Here is a 25026-nt window from a genome sequence, read left to right on the forward strand (position 1 = left end):
AGAGAAGTGAGCAGAGAGACAGGGGGACCTCATACCACCAGGAAAACAGTGCCGGGAGCAGAGCACATCCTTTGAAGCTGAGGTTTCTGCACTGAGATGTTCCCAGACCAAGGGAAGACTGATGACAAGGACCTTCCTTCAGAGCCAACAGAGAGAGAAAGCCTTCCCCTGGAGGCAGCGCCCTGAATTTGGACTTCTAAACTACTGGACTGTGAGAGAATAAACTTCTCTTTGTCAAAGTCATTCAGAGCAGCACTGGATGACCAGGACAAGTGGTATCGCTGAAGAGTAAGTTATGAGGGGGAGAACGGCCGGAGATGATATTGGAGGAGAAAAGAAATGGAAAAGGTACAACCTTGTGTAAAATGCAAATTTGGCTGACAGGCTTTATTAATGCCAATTCCAGACCTCTATCTTCATAAATTCTCTATAGGTCACTATGACACAGCACTCAGTAGACCAATTTGATTCCCTAGGTCTTGAATGATATTGAAGAATTGCCAAAAAGAGGAAAATATAACCAGATAGTGTATTTTAGAAAGATTACATTGGTTTTAGAGTGGAAGATGTTATTAAAAAGGTCAAACAGGAGGCAGGAAGCCCAGGGAGGAGGCTATCACAATTGCTACTACTAAATATGTTTGAAAAGGAGACAGAAGAGGGAATGCTTTCAGAAAAGTCAGAAGAATAGGAGGAATCAAAAATAACACCTAAAATTTTGGTTTAAGTATACTGTAAACCATTCATTAAGAAAGGGGATACAGGAGGAACAGGTTGAGGAAGGAATATAAAGAATTTCATTTTGTATTTGTTGAAAATGAAATGCCTAGAGATTTCTGTCAAGATATCTGAATCTGGAGCACAAAGAGAGGTCTGAGTTAAACATACAGATTTGGGAGTGATTTGGTGTTAAGCCATAAGCATAAATGATATTCTGTAGAAAAAAAATGTGAAGACGAGTGGAAAAGAGGTACGTTCAAAGATGGCACACAGCAGATTACCAACCAAGGGGTAGAAGGAGGAACCTCACACTGAAGAATGAACAGAGAATTAAGAGAACTATAAGAAAGGAGTATTATTAAAATAATATTAAAAAGAAAAAAGCTTGAGGGAAGGGGAATTGATGAATAACACTGAATATAGAAGAGAGATAAGCAGGTACGCGGTTAGTGGAACTGCCTCTACCTCCTTCCTCCCCCATTCGGGGGTTTAGTAATTTAACCTTTTAATCAGTCTAATTACTGAGTTCACAGTTTTCAAAGGCGTACAGGGAGAGGGTGAGCTTGAGATCATGATACACTCTGAGAGATGAGGGGACAAGGTCATGTATACTTTGAGAAAGCTCCCTGAGGAATTCTGATATGGCTCCACTCTCAACCCTTCATTCTGGTCTTAATACTGTGTGAGGGTCAGTAGGTATTACGGATAAAAATAATATCAACTCATTGGGGAAACTAATTGTAAAGAGCTTTTTTTTGGAAGTCTACTACATACCTTTTCTTCTAAGAGATGATATCTGTGTGCTATGCAAATTGTACTTAAGGTCATACAGTAAGAAGACTCAGTGGGACTAAAATCCAGGTTTCCTGATGGCCAGTCCAGTGCAGTAAACTAGTAAGAGAGTACCTTACTTTTTTCACAAATAACGAACACATGTAAATAACCCACCCACACACATATAACGTGCACAGTGTACCTAGGAAAACAATGTGTGAGGGGGTTGTGCGGTTGGCAAAGAAGTGTATAATGTGAACTTATTTGCAAAAAATATGATAAGTTAGAGACAAGGTAATGTAAATATTTATAAAACCCAGTAAGAACAAATTTAGGCTACTTCACTTAAGAGGAAAACCATACTCTAAGAGGAAGAGAAGGAAAAAACAAACAACAGAGGTTCTGCAAACACGGCTGAAGATAAACTGGCAAGAAAGAGGGTACAAGTTAGGTACAGAGACTTTGGGATCAGGCAGCCTGCGTTTGTCCCCAAGCTCTGTCAATTTGTAAAATCAACACAATGTTTGGAACAAACAAGTGCCTCATGAATATCAGCTGCTATTATTACTGTTTTAGACCATATATGGCCACAGTGTCGTAATTTAAAAAACAAACACAATACTAAGTTGTAAAGAGATACAAACAATATAGTAACTTGGGAGCTTTTAGTCATCTATATAAATGAACAATGTATAAATAGCCACTAGTGATCCATTTCTGATAAGATAAGAGCAATAATTGTAAAGACTGTGAGAAATAATGGAAAACATTATAAAGGAAGTTGTGGACGTTTTTTCACTGAAAAAAAAAAGTAGGGTACAGAGAAGGGCTTCCTGACTAAGACGGTTAAATATAGCCAGAGGCCAAAGTTTAACGAGATGACAGCAGCTGCTTGCACCTCTGGGATTCACAATTGCCAGCTGTTTTCTACAATTACCCTTCCTCCACCTTCTCATTTTTCAGTTTCTTAAGTATTTTTAAAAAATTATCCATTATTTATGCTCTTAAAAGCTGACATAAAGATTTCCTTTTTCTCTTTATGCCTAATTACGCTCTTATAATCCTGGTGGTGTTTATAATGATTTATAGTGTTTGCTGATTCTACTTCAGCAGCTTTAAAAATGAAAGCTGAAGGAAGGCAAGCAGGGTGTATAAAACTGTCAAAACAAGACTGACTCACACCTGGGAAATGCCAGCTCAATCAGGCACAATAAACAAGGAAGCCGTGATGTTAGTCAAACTATGAAACTATTAATATGACTGTCAGATTCCTCAAAAATGACAAAATGTCACAGCCCTAAGGAAACAAGACACTGTATGCTTGGTATCATTAAGAAATTCTTCAAAAAAGAAAATCAAAAGACAGAATCACGACAAAATATAAAAGTAAGCCTTGTCAGAGTTAGCTGCTGCTTTTAAAGTGACTGACTGAAAAACTTACAAGTTGAAAAGTAATTTTTATAGATTCTAAATTCTCACAGTTAAGATGAAAGACTTCCTTTTAGGGTCACAAGAAATAACACATTAGAGAAAATACTCTGTTAATTCAACTTTGATGGATCACGTTGCTCGCTCGCACTAATGGACCCTTTCAAACATTGGCCTGTACAATGGGGTAAACTAGGTGAACCTGACAATGCCTGGGAATTGACTTTGTTTTGAAAGATTTTGTGAATTAATGGTCAGATTTTTTGAAATCCTCTGGTTTTAATTCGTGATTAAAAAGGGAAAATAGTAGGGTTTTAGTATCATTTTGCTTGGACAAGTTAAAGAGGGGATCCTACTATAAAGAGACACAGTACCTTTTGGCGAGTCTGTCCAAAAGCAGAGAAATGGATTAGTTACTCTTTTGGGGGGCAGTTTTTAAAATAATTTATTTTTGTTGTTGTTGAAAATATACACAGCAGAACGTATACCAGTTCGACAGTTTCTACATGTGCAATTCAGTGACACTGATTACATTCTTTGTGTTGACCGACCATTCTCACGCCTTTTCTGAGCTGTTCTTCCACCATTAACATAAGCTCATTGCCTCCTAAGTTTCCTATCTAATTTTTCAAGGTGCTGTTGTCAATCTGATCCCATACAGATAGATCTTAAAAGGGCTCAATGATCAAGGCAGACATTCTTTACTAGTTAAGCTAAATTATTGTTTGGTTTAAAAAAGGCTTCAGGGGATATTTTTGGCTTAAGGTTTAAAGATTATCTCAGGGCAATAGTTTCAGGGGTTCATCCAGCCTTCATGGCTCCAAAAAGGCTGGATTCCATGAGAATTTAAGTTCTGTCCCACATTTCCCTCCTTTGATCAGGATTTTTCTATAGAATCTTTGATCAAAATGTTTAATAGTGGTAGCAGGGCACCATCCAGTTCTGGTCTCGTGGCAAAGGGTGCAGTTGTTTATGGAGGCAATTAACCACACATTCCATTTCCTTCTCCTATTCCTGATTGCTCTTCTTCCTCTGTTGCTCCAGGTGAACAAAGACCAACTGTTGTACATTGGATGGTGGCTTGTAAGCTTTTAAGGCCCTAGGCACCACACAATGAACTAGGAGGTAGAACAGGAGCACTAAATACAACATCAGGCCAATTAACGGCGATGTCCCATGAAACCACGATCTTAAGCCTCCAAACCAAGGAGCCAAATCCCATGAGATGCTATTCTTTTTTTGTCTTAGTGGATTAAAGTACTCTTAAAAGGAAATGGAATAGACATTATCACTTTTCAAAATGCAATCCAAACCTTTGTTTAAGGGAATCAAAACCAAGGCAAATAGGAAACCTGTGGCAAGGTGCTGCCACCTATATATTCCTACCTATTCTCCGTCTCCAGTTCATTCTTGCGTAGATTTGCATCATCTAGAAGGCTCTGCAATAAAGCAATTTTTTCATTGTCTGAACCCTCTTGGTTAATTTTTAACATCTTATTCTCATGCTGAAGACGGATAAGCTTCTCCCTGAAGGAACGAAATAAAAAATGATTACCTGATATATGAATATAGTCTGGTTATCAAAATCCAGTTACTCACAGTTAAAAATTTAGCACTTAGAGTAGAAGTGAAAAAGTACCTAAAAGAATTTAGCTCGTATTGTTACTGGCTAAGACATTAAGCACTTAGTACTTTCTTTTTAGAACAGACAATACCGAAGATAATAGACTCCTAATATCCTGATGAGTAAAGAATGAAATTTCAGAATTCTGCTTCCTTTCTGATTTAAATAGTTAAGCTATGGGGGTATTCATTTACGTGTCCTTTGTTTTAATCAGAAAATGTGATCTCTAATGCTATGTTCTGAAATTACCAATCATTTGGTGGCAAGATATAATATTCAGTGAGGACTGCCTTCAAGATATGCACTCCACCCATTTCTATACATATGTAAAACTGTATCCTTCAAACAAGCCAGATTGTCAGAGCAGGGTTACTAGACTTCATTGTTTTGAGCTCTGTGTTGTGCCTAAAGCTTACACTGACGGATGTTAAAAACTATACCAAACCAAGCCAAACCCATCGCCATCGAGTCAATTCCGACTGATAGCAACCCTATAGGACAGAGTAGAGCTGCCCTGCAGGGTTTGAACTCCTGACCTTTTGGTTAGCAGCTGAGGTCTTAACCACTGTACCACAGGGCTCTGTTAACGCAACAGCTACACAAAATTTGCCGCACATTGACTGCAAGGATGATACAGTTGAAGATGAATTCATATGAAGATACAATTGCTGAAGATAAAAATCTTTATTTTACATAGGGTCATCTTTTGAGGGCCCTGTGAAGGTAATACTATCAGATCCCAGATACTATGAAAAGCTGTGCTTATCATTGAAAAAGAAAGAAAACAAAATAAGAGAGAGAGAGACACACACACACACACACACACACACACGAAACCAGTTTGCTCTTGTTTTCTAAACACCGTAATCTTATACTGTACTTTTGCTATTGGGAAGTCGGAGTCAAGTCTGTGGCTCAAGTCAAGCAATTACATAGAACTTAATATATTTTGTAGACAAACGACACTGACTTCATCCTATTTTTAAATTACATGCTCATTGTAGGAAGAAAAAGATAAACGAAAAGGAAATACAAATCATTCTCTTTTTTTTTTTCAACAGGAACCAGTTTAATACCAACAAGCCGTGCATGAGTCCTGAGCAGACCCACCACCTAGCTGGTGGGAGACCCTGGGCAACAACCACTGTTGAAATATGGCCTTCTAATTCTATGCATATATACACACATGCAAACAGTTTTAAAGATGGGATCATATAGGTCATGCTCTTTACACTGAAAATATAACGATCTTTTCATATCATTAAATATTTACTTTAATATTTTAAATATGTTGTAAATACATACCCACCAGCCAGTGCCGTCGAGTCGATTCCGACTCATAGCGACCCTATAGGACGGAGTAGAACTGCCCCACAGAGTTTCCAAGGAGCACCTGGTGGATTTGAACTGCCGACCCTTTGGTAAGCAGTCGCAGCACTATGAATCATTATTTACTTAATCAATATCCACCTATTAGATATTTAGATTATTACCAATTTCAAGTTTTAACACACTAATAATGATCAGCTTTATACATACACCTTTGTGTATATCCTTGGTTATTTCCTCAGGGTTAATTCCTGGAAAAGTAATTGTCAAAATATAGGCACATGTTTAAGAGAACAGACACAACTTGCCAACTGATCATAAGAAAAGTTTAATCGTCTATATTTAATTTAAAAATTTTTTTAAATCTTTTATTTCTAGGGTGTGAGGTTTCCAGTGTCTCTACACCCTTAACATCAGTGAAAATTATCACTTAAAATAGATTTTTGCCAATTTGATAGGCAAACTTCATCATGTGTTAAGGATATTAACCCACTGTCTATGACATACGTTGCAGAATTTTCATTCCTTTTTGCCATTTCTTTTTGACAGCTGTTTTGGACAGAGAGAACATTTTAATTTGTATGTTGACATGCTCAGAAAAGTGATTTTCTCTGCTGAATCTTTGTTTTATCATTGTTCTCTGTCCTTAGTCTAAAAAGCCAACTGCATTACCTATAAGCTTCCTTGAATAGGTTTTCTGGACATAACCGTTTATTTGTAAATACCCATAAATAATAATGTGTTCATTCATTCAAAAAATTTTATTGATGCAATGACATATATAACATACCATATCAGACGGCAGAAAAAGGTATACAAGATACTTCCAGAATTGGTGTTCTATTATACTCCTTTTTAATAAATGCCAACAACAACAAATTATCTTCATTTATTCAACAAGTATTTGAATGCCTGTTGCGATTTGTGTAGTTTATAACACTCCTATACAAACATTAATTTACTTGATGCTTTCAAAGATCTTATGGGGAATCAAGGTCCATTTCCATTTTAAAAAGGTGTATAAGAGGCTTAAAGAAGGTAAAAGCAATATTCAGGATTATTTTCCTTTTGCTAGACACTTGGTACCTCCTGCACAATTTTTCATTTTTATACATAAAGCTAAGCATATATTGAAATAAATTGTAAAATGCCATGACTAAGTACAATATAGGTACTATTGAGAGAGGAGTACCACATTTTCACGCAAATAACGCACACCTTCTACGTTTGTTTGCCAGCTGCACCCTCCCCCCATGAGGTATTTTTGTTAGGGTGCTATGCTAATTTTTTTTACAGTACCCTGCAAAAAAATTGGCATAGTGACTCTTATGGAAATAATTCATGGGGGGAGGGCGCAGCTGGTAAACAAATGCAGAAGGTGTGCATTATTTGCGTAAAAATACGATAGGAGAAATGGGGGGTATTTCCTCCCGTGTATTACACTAGTATTTTTCTAAGAACCATTTCATGTGGTTACCATATAAATCTAATAACTATTTTGCAGGCTGATAGCTAAGTATAATTTTGTCTTTGGGTCAAGGGTTTTCATTAATCAATGTGCGTTGTGGATATCTAAACACAGAGTATGTTAGTTTGTGCGGCGTGCCTGAAAGATTCTCCTACTGAAGCGCAAAAATCAATCATCTGCCGGATCAGCTTAAGAATGCTTCTAATGTGCTGAAAACACAGAAATTGAATATTGAATTCCTGTTGAAAGTGTTAATAATAAAGGGTAAGGAACTGATCCTCTCCATGTTGTAGAGGACTCAGTTTTTTCCAAGAATGCTGTGCCATATGACTGCAAACATTGTGATCCACTTACCTGATTTCAGGTGTAACAATCTCTGCTGCCAGACTATCTGAAGATTCCTGACTTCCCAGAGGCATTAACCCTATAAATATACACACGGGAATACAAGGTTATAGAAAGCAGAACTATCACTTTTAGTTGGGTTATACAATTTATGAAACCCTACTTGGAGCGTTACTTTAACAGCTAAAATCTTTGCTTTGCTTTTCTCAACCCAAAGACCATGTCACAGTTGCCTTACGGTTTTTAAAACGAACTGAGAATGTATACTAAAAGTGTAGCTGACAGACTGTTACTGTAAGGAACCTTAACAAATCATACCTCCTTATATTCATACCTTTGTATCTATTTCTTCATAGAATGGCTCTGGGCTTGGCCATGTGATTTGCCTAAGCCAATAGGGCACTAACAAATTTGACTCAAGCATGAGCTTGAAAAGTGCTTGCGCCCTGGGGCTCGCTCTTTCTTGCTGCTCTGAAACCACCCTGTGAAGAAACCAGGGCTAGCACCCTGGAAGATGAGACCATGTAGAGCAGTGATGAGCCATCTCAGCTGAGGGTCGTTGGACCAGGGGTTGGCAAATGGTTTCTGTAAAGGGCCAGGCAGGGAGTATTTTAGCCTTTGCAAGTACTTCATTGCTCTTCATGGCTGCATTAGTAGCTTGATCCTTTTTATTGTTGAAGAGTATTCTATTACATGGATGTACCACATTTTGTTCATCCATTCACCAGTTGATGAAGGACACTTATATTGTTTTCACTTTCTGGCTATTATGAATAACACTACTATGATCATCTGCATGCAGGTCTCTCTGTGGATGTATGTTTTGCATTTCTCTTGGGTAGATACATAAGAGTAGAATTGCTGGGTCATATGGGACGTTTATGCTTAACTTTCTAACCATCTGCCAAACTGTTTTCCAAAGGCGCTGTACCACTTACAATGTATGAGGTTTCCAGTTTAAGCACATCTTCTCCAACACTTAGTTTTGTCTGTGTTTTCAAGGTTAGCCACTCTAGTAAGTGTGTAGTGGTTTTGATTTTCATTTCCCTAATGATTAATGACATTGAGCATCTTTCTTTGTGCTTATTGGCCATTTATATGTCTTCTTGGAGAAATGTCTATTCAAATCTTTCACCTATTTCTTTATTGGGTTGTTTACTTTTATGTTAGAATAGTTCTTTATATATTCTGAACACAAGTCCTTATCAGAAATACAACTGGGAAATGTTTCCTCTTTATCTTTTCATTTTCTTAATAGTGTCTTTTAAAGCAGAGGTTTTTAAAAAAAATTTTGGTAAAGTTCAATTTATCATTTTTTTCTTTTACGGACTGTGATTTTGATGTATCTAAGTACTTTTTGCCTAATTCAAGGTCATGGAAAACCATGGTGGCATAGTGGTTAAGTGCTACGGCTGCTAACCCAAAGGCTGTCAGTTCAAATCTACCAGGCGCTCCTTGGAAATGCTATGGGGCAGTTCTACCCTGCCCTATAGGGTTGCTATGAGTTGGCATCGACTCGACAGCAATGGGTTTGGTTTTTGGGTTTTAACTCAAGGTCATAAAGATTTTCTCTTGCAATTTATTCTAATAATTTTATAGTTTTAGCTCTTAAATTTAGTCTATAATCCATTCTTAGTTGTTTCATATATGGTGTGAGGTAAAGGTCTAAATTAATCTTTTTTGCACATAGATATCCTGGACCTAGAACCATTTTTTCAAGAGACTGTCCTTCCCTCATGAAATTGCCTTGGCACCTTTGCTGGAAATCAATTGAACATAAATGTATTATTATTTTTTTTTTTTGGAGGCTCAATTCTGTTTCAGGATCTCTATGTCTATCCTAATGTCAGGCCCATGTTGTCTTAGTTATTATAGCTTTATAAGTTTTGAAATCAGGACATGTAAGTTTTCCAATTTTTTATTTTTTTTCTAGTTCTTTTGTATTTTCATATATATTATAGGATCACCTTGTCAATTTCCACAAAAACTACTGCTGAGATTTTGATTGGGGTTACATTGACTCCATAGGCTAATTTGGAAAGAATTGTCATCTTAACTATGTTGAATCTTCCAAAACACGAACAAGGATCGTCTTTCCATTTATTTACATCTTCTTTCATTTGTCCCAACAGTGTTTTGTAGTTTTCAGTGTACAGTTAAATCTTGCATTTGTTTTGTTAAACTTATTCCTATATATGTATTCTTCTTGATACTAATACAAATGGATTTTTTTTTTTAATTTCATTTTCAGGTTGTTCACTGGTAGTACATAGAAATATAACTGATACTCATATATTGACCTTGTATCCTGAGGCCTTACTGAACTCATTTATTAGTGCTATAATTTTTTGTGGATTCTGCAGGATTTTTAATATACAGTACTGTGTCATCTGTGAATAAGGACAGTTTTACTTCCTTCTTTCCAACCTGGATGCCTTGCATTTCTTTTTCCTGCCTGTTGAATGAAAATGAGATTCCTATACTGCTGAACCTTTAGGTTGTTTCTAAATTTTCACTATTATAAACAATGCTTTAATTCATAACGTCATAAATATACTGTAAATTCCTAGAGCACAGTTGCTCTAGGTCAAAGGATATCTATATAAAGAAGGTTAAAATGTATAGGTTTATAAGTAGCAAAGAAAACAAATCTGACAGCTTACATAAAATGGTCTCTCTCTCTCCTTTTTCTTTTGATAATGAAGGAGCTGGGAGTAAAAAGGCTGAGGTTCAGGTTAGACTCTTCAAATTTTGGAAAAACTCATGTAGAGTTGATATGTGAAAGGACTGTCAAGCAGCAATGAGGATCCAATTATAACAAGAAATGATATATTTTTGGGAAAAAAATTTAGGATATGTGAATTAGGGTTTGATAAGTTTGGTCTAGAAAGAGGCTAAGAGAATAAGGAAAAGAGAGTAATAGTGAGAACAATAATAGTTGATATATTGGTCAGGTAAAGTGGAAAATCAGGCCAGAAAGGCTGATTGACAGCAAAAACACAGGGTTTGCTATGAGTTGAACTGTGTCCCCCAAAAAGGTATGTCAACTTGGCTAGTCCATGATTCCCAGTATTGTGTGATTGTCCACCATTTTGTGATCTGATGTGATTTTTGTATGTGTTATAAATTGTAACTCTATGATGTTAATGAGGTGGGATTACCAGCAGTTATGTTAATGAGGCAGGACTCAATCTACAAAATAAGGTTGTGTTTTAAGTCAATCTCTTTTGAGATATAAAAGAGAGACGCAGGCAGAAAGACATGGGGACCTCATACCACCAAGAAAACGGCACCTGGAGCAGTGCATGTCCTTTGGAACCGGGGTTCCTGTGCTGTGAAACTCCTAGAGCAGGGGAAAACTGATGACAAGGCCTTTCCCTAGAACCAACGGAGAGAGGAAGCCTTCCCCTGGAGCTGGTGCCCTGACTTTGGACTTCTAGCCTCCTAAACTGTGAGAGAATAAATTTCTCTTTGTTAAAGCCATACATTTGTGGTATTTCTGCTACGGCAGTACTAAATTAACTAAGACAGGGTTAGAAGATGAAATGAAGATAAGCAGGTTTGGTAGGGTAGGAGGAGGAAGTTGTAGCCAGAGGGAAAGGAAAATTTCAGTTTCAGGTAACTGTATAGCCAAGGAAGTGAACAGACTGTGAAGCTGTACAAGTTATCAATTAGGCTCCCACAGTCCCCCAGGGTGATGGCGAAAGAGTGGTATGAGGGTAAGCCTTAAGTTCAGTGCTGCTCCTTTCATGTGAGAAAGAGCAGTTTTCTACTTGGGATGGAAGTTCCTTAATGGACTGATACCCATCCTACCTATCTCAGTTGAAAAAAATCACTGACTTAGAAGGTTTCATATAAAAAGGTCATGAGAAACTTTCCAGAATGAGTTTATTATTAACAGAGATAATTTAACAAATGTTTATGCTTTTGACCTAATAAAACTCAAGTGTTCAAATATAACATTAAAAAAAAGTAGACAAGTAAATCTTGTCTCCAGCATTTACAGTCTATTTGCCCTAAAACCTGGGTAACAGTTCAAAATGTGTTATGAATCTTATGGCCTCTTCAGCAATTTTTTATTTTCATCTATTGGTGCAATCATCTTAAAGTAAATCTAGTATTTTTCACGGATTCTATTAGGAATAAATTGTATTTTTTGCGTTACTGAAATGTTTTTACCTTGAGTTGTGAGCTGCCCTTCTTGAGCCTGTACACAACGAAGCTCTTCAATGGTTTCCTTCAGAGAATCCCTTTCTGTTCTTAACCTCTGAAGGGACATAAAAACATGGAAGGTTAGCTTCAGGCTTTATAACTACTCATCACTGGTTTTAGCCTTTACAGAATGAAAAGCAGTAGTGAACATGGACATGCTTTACCTTTTGATCTTCTACGGGACAATTAAAATAGTTTTTTTTTTTTTTTCATTTAACGACATTGAACATTTACTAGGTGCAAAGCAATGAACTGTCCACAGTTAAACATAAGAAACAACACTGCCCTCCCTTAACAATAAGTACCTAATTTCTTATATAACATTATTTTCATTAGACATAACAGATCAAAGAACAAAGACTTTAAACATCTACAAATTATTGACAAAGTCAAAATATTTTTAAAAGATTCAAAATGTGCTGAACAACAAGAATTGTATCCTTTGTATTAGTCACACAGAAAACAGAAAAGCTACGTAAATTTAAAGAAAGTCATGAGCAGAACAATGTTAAACACAACAGCAGTAGAAAAAATAAATATCTATAAAAGAAATTAGGATGGAAATCAAAGCATTCATTTTTATCTTTTTAGAACTATTTCTGAAGCACAAATTGATACCTTCTATAATTTAAAAATAAGCAGGATCTCTAGTTTTCATTCACAAATAGAAGGAATTAAGAAGTATTCAAAACATGAATTAAATGTCACTGTCTTAATTTTGGCAGTGCTCAAACAGAAATACCTAATATATACTTACATCCTTTTCTTTTTGAAGACTGTCAACTTTTTCTTTCAGTCGCTTATATTCAAAATCTAATTTATCTGCTTTCTTTGATTCTTCAGATAATCTGTTTTGCAGTTCTACTACCTAATACATAAAGATAACATTAATTTTTATAATTTGAAATATTAGAAATTATCACTGTTTTCTTCTACAGACCTATGAACCCTCTCCAAAAATACTCAAATAAATGTATATGATACAGCAGCCTAACAAAGTGGAGAACTAGGCATAAAAATGTGTCCACGTACTATGGGTTCCAAAACCAGAATCATCCAGAACAACAACTCAAAATTATAAAAGAATCTATAGGGCTTTCACTTCCTTCAATATAGGTAACTGAGTAGACTGAAAACTCTCTTGCTATATAAAACAAATGCTAGGGGGAAAAATCCAGTGCACACCTAAGTTCCTAAGAAAGTAAGGTAAATCCTCAGGGGCCAAAACCAGAGTAGGAGGTTGGTGCTGAAGCTACGAGTAGGTGAGGTGCTACTGCCAATACCCAGAACCTCGAGCTTTAGGTCTAACAGGAGACAGGTGAGTGTTAAGCTACCCTGAGATCTAAAAGGTGGTGAATCAGTAAAAAACAGGTTGGGGAGGAAGAAGTCCACTAGCTGGCAAAGGCAATAAGAAAACCTGCCTATCTCAAACTGAGTTCTGGGTTTTAAAAAATATCCCTCGAAATTTGAAACCATAACCTGCTAATACATGGGTTTGGATTTGAATTTTTACTACTTCGCTTGTCTGGGAAACCCTGAGCCTAGCAATTAACTTAAAGTGGTCCTGGTTGGTAATGCTGTGGGAAATCTGGCACAAGCAATCACTCATATTGTCTAGAGGAACACAGTCTTAGGATTCCCAAAGATAAAGATGAACCAAATGCAAAAGCAAAATCCACAATTATAAAGGCCATAAAAAATAAGTCACTATGAACAAGAGTCAGCAGAAAACAACAACAGCAGCAGCAGCAACAACAGTAAAACAGCAGAAAAAGACTCCCAAAGATTTTAGACTGGAATTACCAGACAAAAAATACATACACTAGGTTTAATAATAAAAACTGAAAAGGAAATCTAAATTTTCAAAAGCTGTAAGAGATGATAAAAAATGATCAGGGAGGTTTGAAAAAGCACCACAGCAGCAGTAGAAAGAAAAAAAAAAATCAATGATAAATAAAGCATATTAAGCAGCAGAGCAGAAACAGGCAGAGAAAATTAGTATGCTATACAGTTTTACCGTAATATTTCTAGGTATAGGTTCCTTTTTATTTATTTTGTTTGTAATTCAGTATTAAATCTAAATCTGATGTCCTTTCTTAGTTTGGAAAAATATTTAGCCATCCTTACTGTCAAAATAATCTTTCCCCCATTCTTTCCATTCTCTTCTTGGGAGCTCTAATTAGAGAGTTCCTTGTTTTATATTCCATACCTTTAAATTTCATTTATAATTTTCATCTCTTTGGGCTACATTTATTCTGGGGAATTTCTCGACCCATATTCAAGTTTGTTAATTATTTCAGCTTTGTTCTATTTGAAATATTTCATAATAAAATGATGGGAAAAATGTATTCACCAAAAAAACCTACTAGTAATTCATAGTTTACTGGCTATTCTACTACAACTTCAGGAAATGGAAAATTCCGGTTTTACACAAATATCTTCTGAGATGGTCAATGAAGAAACCACTCTCCAACTTATTTTATTAAGCTAGTATAAGTTTGATATCGAAATTAGAAAATCATGAGATTTTAAATGACCCATAGAGGCAAATGTTCTAAGTAAAATGAACAAAGCAAATCTAACAATCTGAAAATCCCAAATAAATCCACTGTGACCAAGCTAATTAATCCTCAGGAATGAAAGGATGGGTTAAACTTAGGAAATCCATTAAGATAATTCACTACAATAATAGAAAGGGGAAGAAGCATAGGATTCCCTCAATAGATGCAAGAAAAGCAGTTGATAAAATTCAACATCCATTTAAGACGAAAACTCTGAGCAAATTAGGAAAGCAACGGAATTTCTTTATCCTAAAAAAAGGTAACTACCAAAACCCTACGGCAATCCTCATAATACACTGGTAAAACATTTAAAGTATCCTGTATAAAATCCAAACAAAAAATAGTTACCTGTTATTATTGCTTCTATTCAAAATTATATTAAAGGTCAAGCTGATTAACCAAAAAAAGGGGAGGGGGTAGGAGTATGGAGTAGAAAGGAAGAAACAAAACAGCTTTTATCTGCACACTATATGACATCTGACAAGAGAATCTACAGAAATTATTAGGTACATGAATTTGGCAAGGTTGCAGAATCAATATATAAAAATCAATTTCATTCATACAATAAGCATGTAGAAAATGGTATCTTTCTCTTAATTATCAAAACAATTCAAAACAAAGTACATAAGAGTAATTACAACAAAATACGTGCATGATCTTCAGAAGAATATTATAAAACTTAATTGAAACACATTGAAGACCTAAATAAATGGAGAGATACTACATTTATGGACAGGAATTCTGCCTAAATTGATCAACAGATTTGATGTAATTCCAATTCTCAATGGAAAGCAACAGGCCAAGAACAGACAAAACAGTTTTGAAAAAGAACAAGGCATTAGGTATGTACTACTGAATATCAAAATTACCAAAACTCTATAGAAAATAAGTAGTGTGGTACTGGTGTAAGAATACAGAAATATACCAATGGAACAGAAAAGAATGCCTTGAAACAAACAAAAAATGTAAATGGTAGAGGTGGGTTTGCAGGTCATTGCAAAAGAGATGAACTATTAAATAAATGGTGCTGGGTTAGCTGGTTATTCACATATACAAAAAGTTTTTCAAATGGATTCCTACCTCACACCCTAAACAAAAATCAATTCTAAGTGGATTAAAGACCTAAATGTACAAAACCAACTTTATATTTTTATTTAAAAAAAGAAAAAGATGAAATTAGACTTGCATCCTTATATAGGAAATGAGTTCTTAAACAAGGCACACAAAGCACAAATCATAAAGAAAATTATACTTAAGTTTCCTTATACTGAAATTATCAGCTTCACAAAAAGTGAAAGGACAAGTCACAGACTGGTAGGCAATAACTGTAACTTGTGTAACTAATGGAAAATTAATATCTAGAATATATAAAGAACTTTCAGAAATAAGAAAAAGAAATAATCCAATTTAAAAATGGATAAAAGAAGAACAGGCATTTCAAAAGAAATGTAGTCAGCAAATATCTTTGTAATCAGGATAATGAAAATTATAATCATAATGAGACACCATTTCATAACCATCCAACTTGCAAAAATTAAAGTCTGACATTCCTATGTGTGAACATTTTACAACTTTGTGGAAGTGACAATGTGGAGCAGTATGAGCTCATTAAACTGCTTGGTGGTGGTATAATCTCTCTGGGGAAAAACTGGCAATATCTAATTACACTAAAGATGCCTTAAGGAAGAAATCCCATAAAGGTGCAAAATGTTCATACATGTACAGAAGGAATTATGTTCAATACTAGATATAGTGGTGTTTCTTATAATATAGGGAAAAAAATCTGAAACAGCCTATATGTCCTTCAACAGGAAAAAAATGGATAAATTGTGGTACAGTCACTCAATGGGATACTATACAGTAGTGAAAATAAACACCTATCAGCATAAACTAGCCTTACAAATGTACTGCTGAGCAAAAAAAGTAAATTGCAGAAGTGTACACTTATTATAGCATTTATATAAAATTTTGAAACATATTTAAAATATTATAAATTGTTTAGGGATAAATATATATGTGTGTAGCAGAGGTATAAAGATGGCACGGGAACCAAAAAAAAACCAAAACCAAACCCTGTGCCGTCAGGTCGATTCCGACTCATAGCGACCCTATAGGAGAGAGTAGAACTGCCCCATAGAGTTTCCAAGGAGCACCTGGTGGATTCGAACTACCAATCCTTTGGTTAGCAGCCATAGCACTTAACCACTATACCACCAGGGTTTCCGGCATGGGAATAATAACAGCAAAAGTCAAGATACTGGTTACCTCTGAATAAAGGCGGAGTATGTTTTATTTCTTAAACATGGCTAATTATTGTCATCTTCTTTTACCTTTTTATATTTCTTAAATATTTCATAATAAATTAAAAAGAAAACAATAGAAAGAGACCAATAAACAAGCCCTGGGTAAGAACTAAGTGTCACAGAGAAAAAACAGAATACCACGAAAACAAAGTTTTTTCATAAGCAATACTGTTGTAAGAGAGAACTTGCGTGAAAGCGTCATTGACGAACGTGGTTGCTCCTCTTTTACCTGTCTTTTATACGTCTCCAGTTGACTTCGAGCTGCATTGGCTTTCCTTAACTCTTCCTCCAGACTGACAGTGTTCTGCATATACATAGTATTCTTCTCTTCTAACAGCTTCACCTGCCGCCTCAGATCGCCAAGATCTTCTAGCTTCTTTTTGTATGAATCCACTTGGCCTTCTAGTTTAGCCACTTTATCAGAAGAATGTCTAGAATGAGATGGGCAACTAAAGGTAAGAAACACATCCACGGTGAAGCTGCTTCAGACAGTGCTAAACCAAGGAGATGACCCGGAAACAACACGTTCTAATGATAGATCTAAGATCAAAAGTGATTCCAGGTTAACTTTCTGGTCTGGTTGAAAAAATATGGCCAAATTACAACTAAATGCGTAATAGAAAATGTTATAGAGTTTAAGGCAAGCAAATAGTAGGTATCCAGCAGAGTTCTATATAGCACAGAAATAACATAAAATAAATTTGTGCAGTGTTCAAACGACTCAGCAATCAACACGCCACTAGTGACCACAGGAATAGCCGTTTCAGTGGCGTAACGGGAAAGGGGGAGGTGGTGTCAAATTTTAGTGGGTTGAGGAGAGAACCTAATTTTTACCTTATGTATTATAAATTTGGTTCTGGAGAAGAGGAAAGAGTAACGAGTTTCTTTCAGAAAAAAACATATATATATGTGAAGAGAAAAGACAATCGATTTAACACAGTCCCTGTACATAGGATAGATGAGGGAATTAGCACAGGGCATAAGAAAGAATACCAGTTTTGTACTCTGGAAGCAAAAAAAGAAAAGATGGGTGAGAATGCAGGGGAGTTAAGGGGTGCAGGAGACAGGGGACATGGAGAGTTCAACAGTCCTGGCACTTTTTTTCTGGGCAGTAGGAGACAAAGCCATCTCCTGAGACTAAGGCCCGGGGGAGGTGTGGTAGGGCAGACAGGTGAGAAGAGTTATGAAAACAAGTAATAGCTATGTGAGATGGAGCTATCTACTGATGAGCAGGAGAATGGCAGGCCAGTGGGGAGAATCCAGTGAAGAGTACAGATCATTAATAGGTCATAGAACAAATTTTCTCTATTAGTTCTCAGTATTCAAAGAGCAAAAAATAGAAGAAGAAAAAAAAAAAGATGGTTGCAATGATCCAAGAGAGCCTAAGAGTGGAATGGTAGAAAAATGAGCGAGGTGGCAAGCCTCGTGGGGTGTGACAGTATCTGACAAAAAAGTCCAAGTGACTAAGGGCTCAAAATTAAAGAATAGGAACAGCGAGAATAAAAGCTCCAGAGCTGTAAGAGCAATGAAGTGATTGTCAGAGATTAATTTTTACTGTATCTTTATGCAAATAACACAAGCACCTTCTACATTTGTTTGCCAACCACAAGGTATTTTCCTAAGTGTCGCTATGCCAATTCTTTTTTTCACCTGTTGCTAAAAAAAAAAAAAGTTTAGCATAGTGTACTTACAAAAATACCTTGTGGGGGATGGGCACGGTTGGCAAACAAACACAGAAGGTGCATGTTATCTGCATAAAAATATGGTATATAGTACTCACTTGCCAGATCCTGTTACAAGTGTTTACAAATATAATTTAATTTCTCATACAAACCTCAGGTAGGTGTATGTAGCATCTCCCTTTTACAGACCAAAAAATAAAAAAAGTTACACAGAGGTTAATTAAATGATAGGACAGGGATTTGCAGCCAAGGTGGTCTGACTTTTAACCACTCTGCTGAGCTCAGAGATGTTAGAGTTTATAACGTTAGTGGTAGGGCTGCACTGGATGATGACAGTTCTCAGACTCTAAAGAGAGGGGAAGGCTGTTTACCTAAGGACATCTATTTCATCTTTTAGAGACTGAGCTTCATCTGCCAGAGTGGTTAGCTCGTCGTTCTGTTGCCGGAGTTCAGAGATTTCCTTTTCTAACTCTTCACAGCGAATCCGATAATCATCTTTGGCCGCTTCTAGCCTGTAACCAAAACAGAACAGAGCAGGAAAGTACTGTTTACTGTCTAACAATGCTCCTCAGAGGAGTCAAAGAAAGTAAAAATATAAAACAAGAGAATAAATTCTTCTTGAATTTGTCTCCTACTTTTGTGGCTGTAAATTACATTCCCAGGTCTTAACTGTATTAAAAATTGATTCCATTCTGCAAAAAGCTTTTGGAAAAGCTAAAACTGATTGCCATTCCTCTACTCAGGAATTTAGACATTGAATAATATTTTCCCAAAATTCTACAGATATAACTTATTTAAAGTTTTTTTTAATTAGGAAATTAACACATGTTCTTTGTTGAAAATTAGCAAATTATGGAAAAACAAAGACAATAAAAGTGTATTAATCCAGATAGATAACTACTGGTAACATTTGTGGAGTATATTCTCCAGTCTTATTTTTACTCGTATATTTTTCCCTCCAAAATATGAGTAACACTGTTCCTACTCCTTATTAATCAGATTTGTTTACTTAAAATATAAAACTGAAGGTACATTGTCACAATAAAGATGAGGCAGAAACTTTGTATCTGACTATAAAGAATAATAAAAAATACTTAGATACATACATATATAAAAGCCAAACCCACTGCCGTCGAGTCGATTCCAACTCATAGCAACCTTATAGGTAGAGTAGAACTGCCCCATAGAGTTTCCAAACAGCACCTGGTGGATTTGAACTGCCGACCCTTTGGTTAGCAGCTGTAGCACTTAACCACTACACCACCAGGGTTTCCACCCTATATATATAAAAAAAATAGTACTGGTAAAATACTTGAATTGTGAGAGTACTTCAAATTATCATATTACAAATATGTATTCTGGAACAAATAAAAGTATTAGATACTATTTCCTTTATAATAAAAACTTAAGGTAATTCTAAATGCCAGTTCCCCAAAACCATAATTTTAAAACTAGCCACAATTTATAAGCAAAAGAGTAAAGTCAGGCCTGGATTTTACCATCCACTGATAATGTCTTAGTAGGTCAAGCTGCAGACTAGGAGTTTTCAAACTGTTTGGTTTCAGGATGTCTTCCACTCTTAAAATTTTCAAGGACTCAAAAGGACATTTGTTTATAAATGTTTTATCTATCAGTAAAGGAGCCCTGGTGGCACAATGGTTAACTGCTTGGTTGCTAACCAAAAGGTTAGTGGTTTGAACCCACCAGCAGCTCTGTGGGAGAAAAGACCTGGCCATCTGCTCCCGTAAAGATTTCGGCCTAGGAAACCCTATGGGGCAGTTCTACATTCCTACTTTACTTTCCCCCTTCACTGTAGCCCCTTCTCACCCCTCAACAAAAGTTACCACAGAAGGTTTCCTTTGTATAGAATATTTATTCTGAAGCTCTATTTTAATAGTATTTATTTTAGAAACTCTACTATTGTTAAGAGTTCTTCTGCTTGTGAAGAAAGAATAAGTTCAAAACTGAAGGTACTGAACTTCAAAATATATGTAAATATATATTGTTAAATATACACAGGAAAAAAGTGTATATAATTATTACCTATGTGTTTTATATACTTGGTGGTTCTTTTTTATGTACCTGACTTTTACTATTAATATGAACTCCTGAAGTGGTAAAGGCATTTAAAACCTTCACTTCCATTGGGCAAAGTGCATGTAAACCAGCTCATCATAGAGAATCTGCTGCCTACTTCAAAGTCAGTCTACCACCTCAAAAAAAAAAAAGGCCGTTAACGAGTTGAAATCGACTCGATGGCACACAACCATATTAGAAATTATATTTCTAATATTATCATATTAGAAATTAAAGCTGAGAGAAACTTTAAAATGTTTACTTAATTCACTGGAAAATAACCGTAATAAACCCATTACATGTTAATAAATAACAATTTTAATGAAAAACAACTATGTTTTCTAAAACAAAATAATTCTGAGAGTAGCATCATTTTGTGATTCTAATATCTGGCTTAAGGGAACACAGCTGGGGTCTCGTATCTGTTTCTACACTCATCTGCTGTGATACGTTCTTTTCCTTGGAGTATATGAAGAAAATCCAGCCTTGGATAGATGTGTAGTTAGAAAACAGGGGACTCTGCAGACTCTCTGAAAGGGTCTTAGAGAATCTCAAGGGGATCCTCAGACCACACTTTGAACTGCTAATGTAGACCACTGGGGATGAATTATTTCTACACTTTCTGAAAAAGTTTTTGTTCCCCATCTGCTAAGGCACAAGAAAGGGGGAAAAAAAAAAATCCAAAAACATTCCATTGGGCAAAATGAAAGAATAATTGACACGCTACCACACTAAGTTTCTTAGTCATCTAGTGCTGCTATAACAAATACTATAAGGCAATGGCTTTAACAAAGAGAAATTCTAGTAGGCTAGAAATCCAAATTCAGGGCGCCAGCTCCAGGGAAAGGCTTTCTTTCTCTGTGGGCTCTGGAGGAAGGTCCCTCTCGTCAATCTTCCCCTGGACAAGGAGCTTCTCTGCGCAAGAACCCCAGGTCCAAAGGACGCCCTCTGCTCCCAGTGTTTCTTTCTTGGTGGTATGAGGTCCCCAGCCCTCTGCTTGCTTCCCTTTCCTTTTTATCTCTTGAGAGATAAAAGATGGTGCAGGCCACAGCCCAGGGAAACTCCCTTTACATTACATCAGGAATATGATCTGGGTAAGGGTGTTATAATCCCACCCTAATCTTTTTTAACATAAAATTACAATCACAAAATGGAGGACAAGCACATAATGCTGGAAATCATGGCCCTGTCAAATTGATGCACACATTTTTGGGGGGACATAATTCAACCCATGACACTAAGAGTTACCTGGTAAAGGAAAACTTAATTGATATTTAATTTCTCCTACTGTTTTAACAGTGGGAATCTATGACTAGGTAAGAAAAAAAGTAAGAAGCAGGCCATAATTTATTTTATAGTAAATCTTCACAAAACATTTTTGTCACACTGCTAAATCCCAAGCTATACAGGGTATGCATTCCTCCAAAATAATTAAGTATATGGGAGTTCACTGGTTATAAACATCCATAAATTAGAATACTGTTGAATAATCTGAAGTAGGAAAAAAGGTTCTCAGGGATTTTTGAAAGGTGCAGAAAAGGAGGTGAGAAAAAACAGTGTGTCTGTCCATATTATTATTCTATGGACCTTGGAAAAATCCAAGGAAAAAATTCAGCCCTACGGTGCCTGAAATGGAAGGCAGGGTAACAAAGCCACACTGTATTAACGGAGCCCTGGTGGCGCAGTGGTTAAGAGCTCAGCTGCTAAGCAAAAGGTCAGCAGTTCAAATCCACCAGCAGCTCCTTGGAAACTATATAGGGCAGCTCTACTCTGTCTTATAGGGTTGCTATGAGTAGGAATCGACTCACTGGCACACAACAACGACACATTAACAGATATTTAAATGTAAATACTTTCTCGAAAGGTTAAGGCATTGTCCTTAGAGCAAATTTCTTTAAGAAACAGGCATTTGAGGAAAGGCAGGCTTAGGTGGGAAGCTACACTAAAAGGTATGTTGTTGTTGGTATGCCCCCGACTCATGGTGACCCCATGTGTTACAGAGAAGAACTGCTCCTTAGGGTTTTCTTGGCTGTAATCCTTATGGAAGCAGTTCACCAGACCTTTTCTTCCACAGGAGTCGCTGGGTGGCTTCAAAGTGCCAACCCTTAGGTTAGCAGCCAGTTGCAAACCACTTGCACCCCCAGGCTCCTTTAAAACATATGCTAAGGTTGGCATATTCCTAGACTATCAGATCTGGGGTAAATAAGGCCTATGAATCTATTTTTAATTAGTTCCCTAGTTGACTGTCATGCAGATGATCTGAGAACCACACTGCAGACAGTCAAAGGACAGCATGAAGGCTATTTTCAGAATAAGGAAAATCACAGAAGAGAATGGTCCTAGTTGTGGCAAATGCCTCTGTGCCAATGAAAATAATCCTTGTATAAGCTTTGGCAGGCTGTTAACATGCCAGGTGGTATCATAGTCAACTTGTGAGTTCAAACACTGGTATGTTGTATAAAGTATGTACTTGTGAATCAATGTAAAAACTGAAGTTTAAATTTAATTATGGCTGTAAAAGGAAATTAAAAGGACTGTTATTTTCCCTCTATTGTGAAAATCTTGACACAGGCTTGACTGGTTTGGTTGAGCAAATCTCTTAACTCTGGAGAGTTACTCTAACAAGTTATTCTTTAAGTATAATTTCTAAAACAAGGTATAACAGACCTTTTTTCTGTGGTACATGCTACAAATATTTTTCCCCATTTGACAGCAGTCTTTTAACTTAACTTTGTTTATGATGGTTTCTTTTTTGGGTCATGCAAATATTTATTTTTATGTAGTCAAAATTATCAATCTTTTTTTTTATTGCCTCTGGATTTTGAGTCATGATTAGAAAGTCTGTCCCTATATCAGGGTTCTTCCAGCACCTGTATGGTTTCATGCTTTACATTTAGATCCGTAATCCATATGGAGTCTATTACTGTGTATAGTATGAGCTATTGATCCAATTTTGTATTTCCAAATAGCTGTCCAGTTGTGCCAACATCATTTAATAAGAAGCTCAACTTTTCCTTAGCAATCTGAGATGCCACACCGGTCATAGGCAAAGTTTCCACATATTCGAGTATGATTCTGGACTTTTTATTCTATTCTGCTGGTTTATTCATGGGCCAGTACCACATTGTTTTAATTATAGAGGCTTTACACTATGTTCTACAATCTGGTAGAGCTGTGCATTCTTAGTTTTTCTTTTTCATTGTCATAACTGCCTATTCTTATGTGCTTTGCTATTCCACATGAATTTTTATATTAATTTGATCAATTCTGTGAAATAGTGTCTTGTTATTTTTATTGAAATTGTACTGAATTTATAAAGTAACTTAGGGAGCACTGATATCTTCATAATGTTGAGTCATCCTATCCAAGGATAAAGGCAGATTTCTACTTGTGTCTTTCAGGAGAGTTTTAGAATTTTCCTTAAATAGGTTTTATACATTTCTTGTTAAATTTATTCCTAAATATTTCATCTTCTTTTCTGCTATTGTAAATGGCATTTTTTCCACCATAAGGTCTTCTGATTACTGTTTATATACATGAAAGCTATTGATTTTGAAAGAGCTTTATGGGGCTATACTTTACATAACTTAAAATGCAACCATGGTAAATGTACAATGCGGTAATTTTTAATAAACATATAGTTATGTAACCATCACCAAAAGTCAATTTTAGAACATTTCCATCACTCCAAAAAGTTCCTTGTGACTTTATGCAGTCAATTCCAGCTCCCACCCTAGCACTAGGGAATTTATCTGCATTCTGTCCATATAAATTTGCCTTTTCTGATGATTTCATAGAAGTTGCATCACACAATATATAATCTTTTGCATCTGGCTTCTTTCACTTGGCATAATGCTTTGAGGCTCATCCTTGCAGAAGTATGCAGTACTTAAGTCCTTTTTATTGCTGAGTAGTAGTTTTTGTTTATTAATTTATCAGTTGATGGACATCTGGACTGTTTCCAGCTTGGGTCTATTGTGAGTAATGCTGCTATAAATATTTATTATCTGGTCCTTTACATACATGTTGGCTGAATCTTGCTCTAGTAGAGACCCCAAGAAGGGCTTATGGGTAAAGAAAGCCTTAAGTCCTTCTGTGTTGTAAACAGTTTTTCTATAGCCTTGATATTTAAAAGACAGCTCAGCTAGATATAAAAATTATTCGTTCACACTTTCTTCTGTTGAATTAAAAAAAAAAAAACACTGCTCCACTATTACCTTGCTTTGCATGTTGTTTCTGAAAAATCTAACTCTATTCTGATTATTCTGACTTTGTAACTTACTTGAACTTTCTACCTGAAGGCCTTGAGAATTTCATTTTTTTCTTTAAAATCTCCTTTGTCTGTAGCTACTCAGAAGTCTTAATATTATATTCTTAATGAAATGATAATTACCAAATTTGGCTGCAACAATAAGCTCAAGCATAACAACGATTGTGAGGATGGTGCATGACTGGCAGTATTTCATTCTGCTGTACATAGGGTCCCTATAAGTTGGAACTGACT

General features: G+C 36.1%; 1 protein-coding gene across 3 annotated transcripts in view; it reads right to left on the reverse strand.

Annotated features, from left to right (window-relative positions):
- The window catches only part of HOOK3 (hook microtubule tethering protein 3), a 121596-nt gene that overhangs the window by 34816 nt on the left and 61754 nt on the right, over positions 1–25026 (reverse strand). For all 3 annotated transcript variants that reach the window (XM_049865141.1, XM_049865140.1, XM_049865139.1), the window contains exons 10-15: positions 18818–18958; positions 16994–17195; positions 12658–12768; positions 11868–11955; positions 7698–7767; positions 4309–4449 (exon numbers count right to left, since the gene is read on the reverse strand). In XM_049865141.1, coding sequence (XP_049721098.1) covers positions 4309–4449; positions 7698–7767; positions 11868–11955; positions 12658–12768; positions 16994–17195; positions 18818–18958 — 753 coding nt within the window. The remainder of the gene's footprint in view (positions 1–4308; positions 4450–7697; positions 7768–11867; positions 11956–12657; positions 12769–16993; positions 17196–18817; positions 18959–25026) is intronic.

Source organism: Elephas maximus, chromosome 22 (assembly GCF_024166365.1).
Source record: "Elephas maximus indicus isolate mEleMax1 chromosome 22, mEleMax1 primary haplotype, whole genome shotgun sequence".
Classification (NCBI taxonomy): Eukaryota; Metazoa; Chordata; class Mammalia; order Proboscidea; family Elephantidae; genus Elephas; species Elephas maximus.